General features: G+C 42.8%; 1 protein-coding gene across 1 annotated transcript in view; it reads right to left on the bottom strand.

Moving 5' to 3' along the window:
- The window catches only part of LOC124012727 (CUB and sushi domain-containing protein 3-like), an 849,083-nt gene extending 836,306 nt beyond the window's left edge, over positions 1-12,777 (bottom strand). Inside the window, exon 1 of the mRNA XM_046326635.1 lies at positions 12,536-12,777. Within this exon, the coding sequence (XP_046182591.1) occupies positions 12,536-12,713 (178 nt within the window). The 5' untranslated portion in view covers positions 12,714-12,777. The remainder of the gene's footprint in view (positions 1-12,535) is intronic.
- Positions 12,778-13,411: the final 634 nt, after the last annotated feature.

A 13,411-nucleotide genomic window follows, 5' to 3' on the forward strand; every position in this document is an offset into this window, starting at 1 on the left:
CCTGATTTCAGCCCCTAATACTACCATCTCAATTACTGTCACTTCCTGATTTCAGCCCCCTAATACTACCATCTCAATTACTGTCACTTCCTGATTTCAGCCCCCTAATACTACCATCTCAATTACTGTCACTTCCTGATTTCAGCCCCCTAATACTACCATCTCAATTACTGTCACTTCCTGATTTCACTCCCCTACTTCTTCCATCTCAATTACTGTCACTTCCTGATTTCAGCCCCCTAATACTACCATCTCAATTACTGTCACTTCCTGATTTCAGCCCCCTAATCTTCCATCTCAAATACTGTCACTTCCTGATTTCAGCCCCCTAATACTACCATCTCAATTACTGTCACTTCCTGATTTCAGCCCCTAATACTACCATCTCAAATACTGTCACTTCCTGATTTCAGCCCCCTAATACTACCATCTCAAATACTGTCACTTCCTGATTTCAGCCCCTAATACTACCATCTCAAATACTGTCACTTCCTGATTTCAGCCCCCATAATACTACCATCTCAAATACTGTCACTTCCTGATTTCACTCCCCTACTGCTTCCATCTCAATTACTGTCACTTCCTGATTTCAGCCTCCTAATACTACCATCTAAATTACTGTCACTTCCTGATATCAGCCCCTAATACTACCATCTCAATTACTGTCACTTCCTGATTTCAGCCCCCTACTACCCATCTCAATTACTGTCACTTCCTGATTTCAGCCCCTAAATACCATCTCAATTACTGTCACTTCCTGATTTCAGCCCCCTAATACTACCATCTAAATTACTGTCACTTCCTGATATCAGCCCCTAATCTACCATCTCAGATTACTGTCACTTCCTGATATCAGCCCCTAATACTACCATCTAAATTACTGTCACTTCCTGATATCAGCCCCCCAGTACTACCATCTAAATTACTGTCACTTCCTGATATCAGCCCCATCCCATCTCAAATACTGTCACTTCCTGATTTCAGCCCCAAAACCATCTCAATTAACACTTCCTGATTTCAGCCCCCTAATTACCATCTCAAATAATGACACAGAGGTTCCTGATTTCAGCCCCCAATACTACCATCTCAATGGACTGTCAGCTGTGCTCATTTCAGCCCCTAGGAGACTACCATCTCACACTGGTCAAAGGCCACTCCCTACTTCTTCCATCTCAGACTGTCACTTCCTGATTTCAGCCCCCTAAACTACCATCTCAATTACTGTCACTTCCTGATTTCAGCCCCTAAACTTATCTCAAAACTGTCACTTCCTGATTTCAGCCCCTAATACTACCATCTCAATTACTGTCACTTCCTGATTTCACTTACTTCTTCCATCTCATGTCACTTCCTGATTGCAGCCACTACTAATCCCATCTCAATTACTGTCACTTTCTGAGTTCAGCCCTCTACTGCTCTACTCCCAAAATCCTCAGGAGTACCAGAAGTCATAGTTAGAATGTTACCAGAATTTTTCCACCCTCCCAGTCTGTGTATTACAGTAAAAGGAGATCAGACTCCATCCCTCTCTTTCCTCTATACTGGTACAAAAGCAAGCAAAAAAACCCTGTCGAGAAAGTAATTTAGCATTCTAAAGAATGACACAGAGGTTGAAAACGGAGGTTCAGAGATGACCATGGAGCCGGCAGCTGTGCTCACTGAAGAGGAGACACCGTAGGTCAAAGGCCATTGAAGAGCACAGTCCAGCTGAGGCTCATGAAGAAACAGGCGCCTTTGTAGGGATCCTAAGATTTTTTAAACTTATCAGCAGAAACAGTAACAATCGTATGGAAAGGAGAGTAGATTAAATTAGATGAGTTTATTAGTCAATGCACGGGGGCAGATAGCATAGAGATTGACTGTATCCTGCTAGACATCTACAAGGGGAGCAGAGATTGAAGAGGAGAGTAGAGATTGAAGAGGAGAGTAGAGATTGAAGAGGAGAGTAGAGATTGAAGAGGAGAGTAGAGATTGAAGAGGAGAGTAGAGATTGAAGAGGAGAGTAGAGATTGAAGAGGAGAGTAGAGATTGAAGAGGAGAGTAGAGATTGAAGAGGAGAGTAGAGATTGAAGAGGAGAGTAGAGATTGAAGAGGAGAGTAGAGATTGAAGAGGAGAGTAGAGATTGAAGAGGAGAGTAGAGATTGAAGAGGAGAGTAGAGATTGAAGAGGAGAGTAGAGATTAAAAAGGAGAGTAGAGATTGAAAAGGAGAGTAGAGATTGAAAAGGAGAGTAGAGATTGAAAAGGAGAGTGGAGCCCGAGAAGGAGAGTAGAGATTTGAGCTGTTATGCTACACCTTTATTCAGTGCTAGTGTTACAGACAGGTTCCATGCTATATATATATTTCCTTATAAAAGAAACAAAGAAATATCAAAGACAAAAAGGGAAACAAGCTCTGCCTGTAACTGGGTCCTCCGAACACCCGCGTGTGAGACAGGTGTGATTTGAGAGTGCACAGATACCCTTGACATGAGCTTCTGCTCAAATGAGGCTGACAGCAGGCACAGCGGTAGAGAACAAGAGGCTCCATGTGAAGACAATGAATGAGGAAATACATCACCCAACAACTGCACTCAACGTTTGTTTTTCTCCCAATAATTACAGAGGCAAAGTCAGGACCAAACCCCATGATGGAAATGTCCCCCTCCCAGGCAAGAGGTCAACTCTGTACCCTTTCCGCCCTCTCGGTTGTCTGCGTTCATTGGCAGGCTCTGATGGGTGATGATGAAGCATCTCTCTCTCTCACACACAGACCATTGCTCTCTCCTTGAAGTACCCTGGCATCAGATGCTACTGGACCTATAAAGAGCATTACCCTCTTTATGAAAGAAAGTCACAAGGAGGAACCAAGGGCAGTGGTTCAGAGGACCAGAGCCAAAGAACAAGCACCGGACTGTAAATTGAGTAGGACTGGCATTTTAGAAAGCACACAGACCCACAGCAACCCTCCATACATCATCCTGGAAGTCATTTATCAACAACATAAACAGCATGAAGGGACTTGATGATACCACAGTTAGTTAATGGGTCCCTAATTGGAAAACCAACTGACTGTAATAAAAAGACAAGACATTTACTGTAGGGGTAAATACAATAGGAAAGTTCCTAATGTGTCTATAGTCTGATAATTAACATGGTCAGTATGATTAACATGGTCCGTATAATTAACATGGTCACTATGATTAACATGGTCCGTATAATTAACATGGTCACTATGATTAACATGGTCCGTATAATTAACATGGTCCGTATAATTAACATGGTCAGTATAATTAACATGGTCAGTATAATTAACATGGTCAGTATAATTAACATGGTCAGTATACATTTACATGAAATGTATAATGAACATAGTCACAGTGCCCATATTAGCTTTAATGACCTACATGACCAAAAGGGAGAACGGAAAGTGCAGATGTGATTTGAAGCTACAATTTCAGCAGATGTTCATTGAACAAAACAATGTGAAATGTGAATTCATTATATGCTCTGAATAACTGTAGGGTTGAGGAAAAGCCCTCCACCAGCCTGGGCAAGATTCTCATGAAGACAGTCAGACGTCTAGACCAGAGAGACAGTGTTATAGGTTTGTGCCCGAGTCGTTTAGAGAGGTATGACCAAACAGTCTCCAACATCAACTGGCAAACTCTCCACACAACACCTCCCTACAGTATGAGTGAGGTCAGCCCACGACAAAGAAAGAGTTCACTGGTGTCTTACAATCTACCAAACTGACCACATGTAGTCCCTTCAGATCAGTGTTGCTGGTATAACTCCACTGTGGATGTCCACTCACATTACATAATATCCTGGTTGCACTGTATGGTTAGTCATTAGATGACTCATCATACAAAAGCTCTGAGATGGTGAACTCTAGAGAAATCCATAAAGAGTCCTGGAGAAAGTACAAAGAGTCCTAGAGAAAGTACAAAGAGTCCTAGAGAATGTATAAAGAGTCCTAGAGAATGTATAAAGAATCCTAGAGAATGTATAAAGAATCCTAGAGAATGTATAAAGAATCCTAGAGAATGTATAAAGAATCCTAGAGAATGTATAAAGAATCCTAGAGAATGTATAAAGAATCCTAGAGAATGTATAAAGAATCCTAGAGAATGTATAAAGAATCCTAGAGAATGTATAAAGAATCCTAGAGAATGTATAAAGAATCCTAGAGAATGTATAAAGAATCCTAGAGAATGTATAAAGAATCCTAGAGAATGTATAAAGAATCCTAGAGAATGTATAAAGAATCCTAGAGAATGTATAAAGAATCCTAGAGAATGTATAAAGAATCCTAGAGAATGTATAAAGAATCCTAGAGAATGTATAAAGAATCCTAGAGAATGTATAAAGAATCCTAGAGAATGTATAAAGAATCCTAGAGAATGTATAAAGAATCCTAGAGAATGTATAAAGAATCCTAGAGAATGTATAAAGAATCCTAGAGAATGTATAAAGAATCCTAGAGAATGTATAAAGAATCCTAGAGAATGTATAAAGAATCCTAGAGAATGTATAAAGAATCCTAGAGAATGTATAAAGAATCCTAGAGAATGTCTAAAGAATCCTAGAGAATGTCTAAAGAATCCTAGAGAATGTCTAAAGAATCCTAGAGAATGTCTAAAGAATCCTAGAGAATGTATAAAGAATCCTAGAGAATGTATAAAGAATCCTAGAGAACTCAAAGTCTTGTATAAAGAATCCTAGAAATACACTAGCTAGTCCATAGAATCGAGAATGTAAAGAATCAGACTTGATAAAAAAATCCACAATAACCTTGCGTTTTCAGATAATCATTTGTTGAGATGGTTACATTGTAACTAAAGATCCGTCCACTAGACAACCTGTATAAATCACTGCCTCAAGGGGACAATGTCAAAAGCAGAAGACTGATTTCCCAAAGAGACATTGACCGAATGATCAACGATGATTCATGTTGACTAAAGTGCAAAGTAATGCCCTCCCAAATGGACACCAGGTTAGTAATCTGCAGTCTCTTTTCATGGTCAATCAGGGCCTGTATTCAAAAGCTTCTACAGAATGTAGAAAGTCCTGTCCTGGGAACACTATTCCTTTTTAAATCATAAAGAATAGGATTACATGGACATGGTAAGACCTGATCCTAGATCAGTAAACCTACTTGGAGAGGCTTTATGAATAAAGGTCCTGCTCTAATTCTACAGACAGATACCATTGTAGCAAACATCCAGTAATATACAAAGTATTGATTTGGCTCTCTTCCCTGTCAAAAGTATTACTTAATAATAGGTGAGTTCATAATTAAGTGGCGTTTTGTGTCCTGCTACAAGATTTGAAATCCATATATCTGGTCCCTTGAAATACGATACAGCATTAGGTACTTATTTTTGTCCATAATATCAAGATGAACAGCTAAAAAGAAAATGGTCATTACTGTGAAGCAATCTTCCACACTGTGAAGCAATCTTCCACACTGTGAAGCAATCCTCCACACTGGGAAGCAATCTTCCTCACTGTGAAAGCAATCGTCCACACTGTCTAAGCAATCGTCCTCACTGTGAAGCAAAGAATCCTCACTGTGAAGCAATCTTCCACACTGTGAAGCAATCTTCCACACTGTGAAGCAATCTTCCACACTGTGAAGCAATCTTCCACACTGTGAAGCAATCTTCCACACTGTGAAGCAATCTTCCTCACTGTGAAGCAATCTTCCTCACTGTGAAGCAATCTTCCTCACTGTGAAGCAATCTTCCTCACTGTGATTGTGCAACATCTCTTGAGGCTCACTGTGCAATGTACCATCCATTAATCAGTTGATACACCATGTTTACAATAGGCTATTCTGCAGGCATGCTAAAATACTGGTATACGCTCCTAGTGCACTCCTAAACCACCTACACACGTTGGGGCTAACAGACACACACACACACGCACAGACACACTAGACACACGTATAAACACACAGACAATGTACACACAACAAACACACGGACAAACGTACACACACACGGACAAACGTACACACACACGACAAACGTATACACACAAAACACACGGACACAACACACACACACGGACAAACGTACACACACACAAACACACGGACAAACGTACACACACACACACGAAAACGTGTACACACACACACGTTTCCCCTTTCCAATGTCACAACACTGTGGGATATCTAAGTGAATGCAGACTGGGGATGTAACACTGCACTCTGCACCTGCCTGCGCCATGACAACAAACTGGGCTCTTTTATGTGCAGGGAGAGCAGTCAGCACAATGGGATGTTTTACAAAGAAATAAAGAGAGTGATCAACGATGATTCATGAGTGACTAGTGCAAAGTAATGCCCTCCCAAATGGACACCAGGTTAGTGCAGTCTGAGTCAATCAGTGAGTGGTGAGTGAGTGAGTGACAAAGTGAGTGAGTGAGTGAGTGAGTGAGTGAGTGGGAACAGTGAGTGAGTGAAATCATAACGAGTGAGGATTACATGGACAGGGTGAGTGAGTGAGTGAGTGATGAGTGAAACCTAGTGAGTGGTGAGTGAGTGGTGAGTGATGACAGTGATTGTGAAACATGAGTGATATGAAGTGATTTGAGTGAGTGAGTGAGTGATGAGTAGGTGAGTGAGTGAGTGTGTGTGTTTGTGTGTGTGTGTGATTTGTGTGTCTGGTGTGTGTGAAGTACTAATCACAGGCATAATCCTGCTCTGTTTTATTAATCAATCCTTCTAGGTTCCACCTGGTGACCTCATAATATACTAAATATTGAATATGGCCATGTCTTGTCTATTAGCCAGCCTGTGTGAGTCCAACCATGCTAATAGACACAGATAATAACACTGTGGGACAATGGGTTCTGGCTGGGCACGGCTGGGTGAATAGCTCAGTAGTGATATAATGACATAAATTCAAAGGTAAACCCTTATACCTTGATGAAGACAGTTTGTCTGTTGAAACGTTGGTTATCAGGTTATTACATTATAGCATCTGAGCTCCTAGAGTGTGAGGGTCTCCTTTTCTGTTTCAAGTGTTCTACTCACTAGCCAGCACCTCTAATAAACAGGTGTTCTACTCACTAGCCAGCACCTCTAATAAACAGGTGTTTTACTCCACTAGCCAGCACCTCTAATAAACAGGTGTTCTACTGTGAAGCCAGCACCTCTAATAAACAGGTGTACTACTCCACTTCCAGCACCTCTAATAAACAGGTGTTCTACTCCGCTAGCCAGCACCTCTAATAAACAGGTGTTCTCACTGTAGCCAGCACCTCTAATAAACAGGTGTTCTACTCCACTAGCCAGCACCTCTAATAAACAGGTGTTTACAATCCGCTAGCCAGCACCTCTAATAAACAGGTGTTCTACTCCGCTAGCCAGCACCTCTAATAAACAGGTGTTCTACTCAGACGCTAGCCAGCACCTCTCCTAAACAGGTGTTCTACTCCACGCCAGCCAGCACCTCTCCTAAACAGGTGTTCTACTCCGCCAGCCAGCACCTCTCCACAAACAGGTGTTCTACTCCACTAGCCAGCACCTCTCCAAACAGGTGTTCTACTCCACTGCCAGCACCTCTCCTAAACAGGTGTTCTACTGGGGACTAGCCAGCACCTGCCTAACAGGTGTGCTTTTTCTTCACCTCAAATTTTTTTTTTTGCATGGCAGAGCAGTCAGACACAAGGGATTTGGTTTGGACAAAGAAATAAACACACAAATTACCTCTGACTGTCTTCATAGGAACTGAACCAACACAATACATTTTTCCTTGATAATTATTCAATGCGAGTTTCAAAATCATCCAGTGTTGATAGGGAGAGGGCAGGGGTGTGCTGTTGGAAAGCATTCATTATCGTCCAGATCTCCTCACACTGCCACCGTGCATCACTTTATTGTCCAGCCATAGCACCAAGGATGGAAAGAGTTGCCTAAACTTACGTTTTTCACCAAATATCCTCACTGTCTAGCGGTAACGATGTTGTCCTCTGGAGATGTATCAGGGTAACGATGTTCTCCTCTGGAGATGTGTTAGGGCCATGTTGTCCTCTGGAGATGTGTTAGGGTAACCATGTTCTCCTCTGGAGATGTGTCAGTGTAACAATGTTCTCCTCTGGAGAGGTGAATAGCTCAGTGTTGTCCTCTGACATGTGTTAGGGTAAACCCGTTGTCCTCTGATGAAGATGTGTTAGTCTGTTGAACGGCGTTGTCCTCTGGAGATTGTTAGGGTAAGCATCTGTCCTCTGGAGATGTGTCAGGGTAACGTTTCATGTTCTCCTCTGGCCAGATGTGTTATAAACAGGTGTTCTCCTCTGGAGATGTGTTATAAACAGATGTTGTCCTCTGGAGATGTGTCATAAACAGGTGTTCTCCTCTGGCCAGATGTGTTAGGGTAACAGGTGTTGTCCTCTGGAGAGTGTCTGGATAAGAGCGTCTGCTAAATGACTTAAATGTAAATGTAAATGTGTCAGGTGTGTTGTCCTCTGGCCAGATGTGTTATAAACAGCGTTGTCCTCTGGCCAGCATGTGTTATAAACAGATGTTGTCCTCTGGAGATGTGTCTGGATAAACAGGTGTTCTAAATGACTTAAATGTAAATGTAAATGTGTCAGGTGTTTGTCCTCTGGAGACCTGTTATAAACAGGTGTTGTCCTCTGGAGAAGCACCTCAGGGTAAACAGGTGTTGTCCTCTGGAGAAGTGTCAATAAACAGGTGTTGTCCTCTGGAGAAGTGTCAATAAACAGGTTGTCCTCTGGAGAAGTGTCAGGGTAAACAGGTGTTCTCCTCTGGAGCCAGCACCTCAGGGTAAACAGGTGTTGTCCTCTGGAGCCAGCACCTCAGGGTAAACAGGTGTTCTCCTCTGGAGAAGTGTCAGGGTAACGGCGTTGTCCTCTGGAGAAGTGTCAGGGTAACGGCGTTGTCCTCTGGAGATGTGTCAGGGTAACGGCGTTGTCCTCTGGAGATGTGTCAGGGTAACGATTTGTCCTCTGGAGATGTGTCAGGGTAACGATGTTGTCCTCTGGAGATGTGTCAGGGTACATTTTTCCTCTGATAATTATTCAATGGCGTTGTCCTCTGGAGATGTTGATAGGGAGACGGCGTGTCCTCTGGAGATGTGTCAGGGATCTCCTCACACTGCCACCGGCGTTGTCCTCTGGAGATGTGATGGAAAGATGTTGTCCTCTGGAGATGTGTTAGGGTAACGATGTTGTCCTCTGGAGATGTGTTAGGGTAACGATGTTGTCCTCTGGAGATGTGTCAGGGTAACGATGTTGTCCTCTGGAGATGTGTCAGGGTAACGATGTTGTCCTCTGGAGATGTGTTAGGTAACGATGTTGTCCTCTGGAGATGTGTTAGGGTAACGATGTTGTCCTCTGGAGATGTGTTAGGGTAACGATGTTGTCCTCTGGAGATGTGTTAGGGTAACGATGTTGTCCTCTGGAGATGTGTTAGGGTAACGATGTTGTCCTCTGGAGATGTGTTAGGGTAACGATGTTGTCCTCTGGAGATGTGTTAGGTAACGATGTTGTCCTCTGGAGATGTGTTAGGGTGACCTAAATGTAAATGTAAATGTGTCAGGGTAACGATGTTGTCCTCTGGAGATGTGTTAGGGTAACGGCGTTGTCCTCTGGAGATGTGTTAGGGTAACGGCGTTGTCCTCTGGAGATGTGTTAGGGTAACGGCGTTGTCCTCTGGAGATGTGTCAGGGTAACGGCGTTGTCCTCTGGAGATGTGTCAGGGTAACGGCGTTGTCCTCTGGAGATGTGTCAGGGTAACGGCGTTGTCCTCTGAAGATGTGTCAGGGTAACGGCGTTGTCCTCTGGAGATGTGTCAGTAGGGTAACGGCGTTGTCCTCTGGAGATGTGTTAGGGTAACGGCGTTGTCCTCTGGAGATGTGTCAGGGTAACGATGTTGTCCTCTGAGATGTGTCAGGGTAACGGCGTTGTCCTCTGAGATGTGTCAGGGTAACGATGTTGTCCTCTGAAGATGTGTCAGGGTAACGGCGTTGTCCTCTGGAGATGTGTCAGGGTAACGATGTTGTCCTCTGGAGATGTGTTAGGGTAACAATGTTGTCCTCTGGAGATGTGTTAGGGTAACGATGTTGTCCTCTGGAGATGTGTTAGGGTAACGATGTTGTCCTCTGGAGATGTGTTAGGGTAACGGCGTTGTCCTCTGGAGATGTGTTAGGGTAACGGCGTTGTCCTCTGGAGATGTGTTAGGGTAACGATGTTGTCCTCTGGAGATGTGTCAGGGTAACGGCGTTGTCCTCTGGAGATGTGTTAGGGTAACGGCGTTGTCCTCTGGAGATGTGTTAGGGACTGGCAGTTCATTTCTTTTCTGAACTGTCATAATGAATGCTGTTTACAGAGGCCTTGGGGTGACCAGGGTGCAAAGTGCGCAGTAGCATATTAATCAGACATCAAGCAAAGTCCACTGAGTGGGTATCAACAGAGAAAATGTCTTACTGATCTGAAAAGAGATGATGACGAGACGACCATACAGCCTATATGACTGCCGTTGTGTGCCTACGAGGGATGGGCATCAGGTGTCAATAGCATTAGATCAAGAAAGTGGTATAGGCTATGCAAATTGAATTGCGTCAGGTAATGTTGACATGCAGAGGTCGACAGCAGATGTAGGCTACCCCAGGGCCGGCTCCAGGCGGCCCTTCACCCCAAGTATTAGTATTCTTTTATTTTTAACTCAGTCGGTGTCTCAACATGCTTTTGAGAATAGTAGAATACTGAGTTACTGACAAGGCATGACGGTTACGTGCCCAGGGGCCCAGACCTCCAGGGGGCCCCCACTGATTTTATTAGCCACTCTCACTTAAATATCAATGGCATAATTAATGGCAAAATGTGTAGAATTTCACGCTGGCATTTCTTGTCATGAATCTTGCCCTAAAGGTAGCTCTGCAGACTGGTCACTAACTGGCACAGCTACAAAGTAATAAAATATCATTTTAAACCTTAACCACACTGCCAATCCTAATGCCTAACTCTGACCTTAAATTTAGACAAAAAATATATTTTTGGTGTTCATAAATTATTAAGATTTAGCCAATTTGGACTTTGCAGCTGGCAGAAACCGCTCAGTTCTGCCTACAAGGCAAGATTCATAATAATAAGTATCAACCTGCTTGGATTTCAGGAAATATGATTTATATCTGCAAAAATGTCTCTCCACCCAATGGCAAAATGTGTAGAGTTGCAACCAAATATTGCATAGGGCCCCATTAAGGCTAGATTTTGATGCAATATACACATTTTGCCATTGAGACACTTTTGTGGTTTCTGCTAGATTGGCCGGCTGCAATGTCCAAATTGGCTAAATCTAAAAAAATGGGGCTACCCCCCTAAGTATCATGTTCAGGGTCCCCTCTAAATCACTGTAACCAATACTGCTTATACCAACACATGCAGCAAACACAGTATTGTCCAAATCACTTCTAAGATCTTGATTCATCAATATATTGTCTCAGGTGCAATGTATTGCCTCAGCTTCATTCGAGACATAAAACCTTCCCAAATAATAGAGCCCTAAAACCGTTTTCAACATTGTACTATAAGAAACCCTGAAGATTACAATGGGCTTCAAATAATCAATCCAATGGTTTGCCAATTAATGATGTATCTGCGTGCTGTGTTTGGTGCCGACCCACTGGGCACAGACGTCAATTTAACTTCCATTCCACGTTGGTTCCACCTAATTTCTTTGAAATGACGTGAAAACAACGTTGATTCAACCAGTGTTTGTCAATGTGGAACGCGCAACAGTTAAATCCCAGCCCACCAAAACCTACAGTCTATTGGCTGAGGGAAGGCTTGTCTATCCGTTTCGGTAAAGGTCTATCAAAAAGGGTGTTGTGAGGTTTTAAATCAAGACGTCGTTTTGTTTGGTGTTGTAGGCGTAACACTCGCCCACAATGATGTAACCTTTGTGGATGAGGAATAGTATTGTAGATTAAATAGATGCCAATTTCCATCCCTAGATGTCCCTTTGGGCTATATATATTCTCTCCCTCAAACCCGAGGTAATCAGATAGATGAGGAATATGTCTAACCTTCTCTGTCTCCAACATTGTAACTAACGCGCCTAACACACGTTTTTTTAAACAGAGGCGCTTGCACCTTCCATCATTTACCATTCTCATTTTTTAAAACAAATATAGTTTCAGTATAACGATTTACAGAAATCCTATTTTTAATAAAATAGGTGGATGACGAGTTTGAAATGGTTCTACGGTAACCGAGAAAAGATGCATATAGATGCATATGCGTAATCTCCCCTAAACAATACACCGGTTAATAGGCATAGGCAACTCACGTATTCGCTTGAGCATACGGCAAGAATATTTATTGAGCTCTCGCTCAATGCCTGCATTGAACGGGAAGCCTGGCAAGTAAATGCGTCCCCTTAGCTCTAGCCTATTTTTATGCCTTTTTACTGCACAGCCGAATCTTCCCGTACAAGAAGACACCACCCTCCAGAAAAAAATGTTTTTAAAGTATTAAGACATAATTACTGCATAAGACATCAAAGGATTGTTCCTTACCTCGCGCACACGTGACCATCGTAAAAAATACGAGATTCCAAAATATAACTCCAGTTTTAATCCTCATTTTTTTAGCTTGGAAAAAGTCCTCTGGACCGCATCTAATACATCCTCTCTTGAAAAGCTTTAAGAAGTCCATCGACCTGATTCGATATCCCTCTATGTCATCTGTTATCATGTTATTCTCTTCTCAATCTCCTCCGTTTCTGAGCCGGTAGCAGTGTGTCTTCCGTGGTGGCTGGTGCGCGGTCACAGATCGAAGTGAACGGCGTTGCTGGGATGCCACAGCAACCTTGACGAGGACTCAACCATCTCACCAACAGGGGCAAAACTCTCAGCTCGATTCCTTGCGAGCTGGTAGGTTGTTTAAACTGAAGTTTTTTTTATATCTAGTGTTTTCTGTCAAAATATCTCACCACATGAGCAGAGACAGTGACATAGCCATCAAATAAAAACAATCATTAACCACAATAGTCAAGTGCATTCCCACGGAAACGAAAATAGAAACGCAACATGTAAAATGCTGGTCCCATGTTTCACGAGCAGAAATAAAAGATCCCTGACATTCTCCATACTGCGCAAAAACATTATTTATCTCAAATGTTGTGCGCAACTTTGTTTATGTCCCTGTTAGTGAGCATTTCTCCTTTGTCAATATAATCCATACACCTGACATGTGGCATATCAAGAAACTGATTAAACAGCATGATCATTACACAGGTGCACCTTGTGCTGGGAACAAGAAAAGATGCTGTGGAGTATTTCTGTCTGTAATAACGCCCTTTTGTAGAGGAAAACTCATTCTGATTGGCTTGGCCTGGCCTGGCTCCCAAGTGGGTGGGCCTATGTCCTCCCAGGCCCACCTATTGCAGTGGC

This window comes from Oncorhynchus gorbuscha, linkage group LG24 (assembly GCF_021184085.1).
Source record: "Oncorhynchus gorbuscha isolate QuinsamMale2020 ecotype Even-year linkage group LG24, OgorEven_v1.0, whole genome shotgun sequence".
In the NCBI taxonomy this organism is placed as follows: domain Eukaryota; kingdom Metazoa; phylum Chordata; class Actinopteri; order Salmoniformes; family Salmonidae; genus Oncorhynchus; species Oncorhynchus gorbuscha.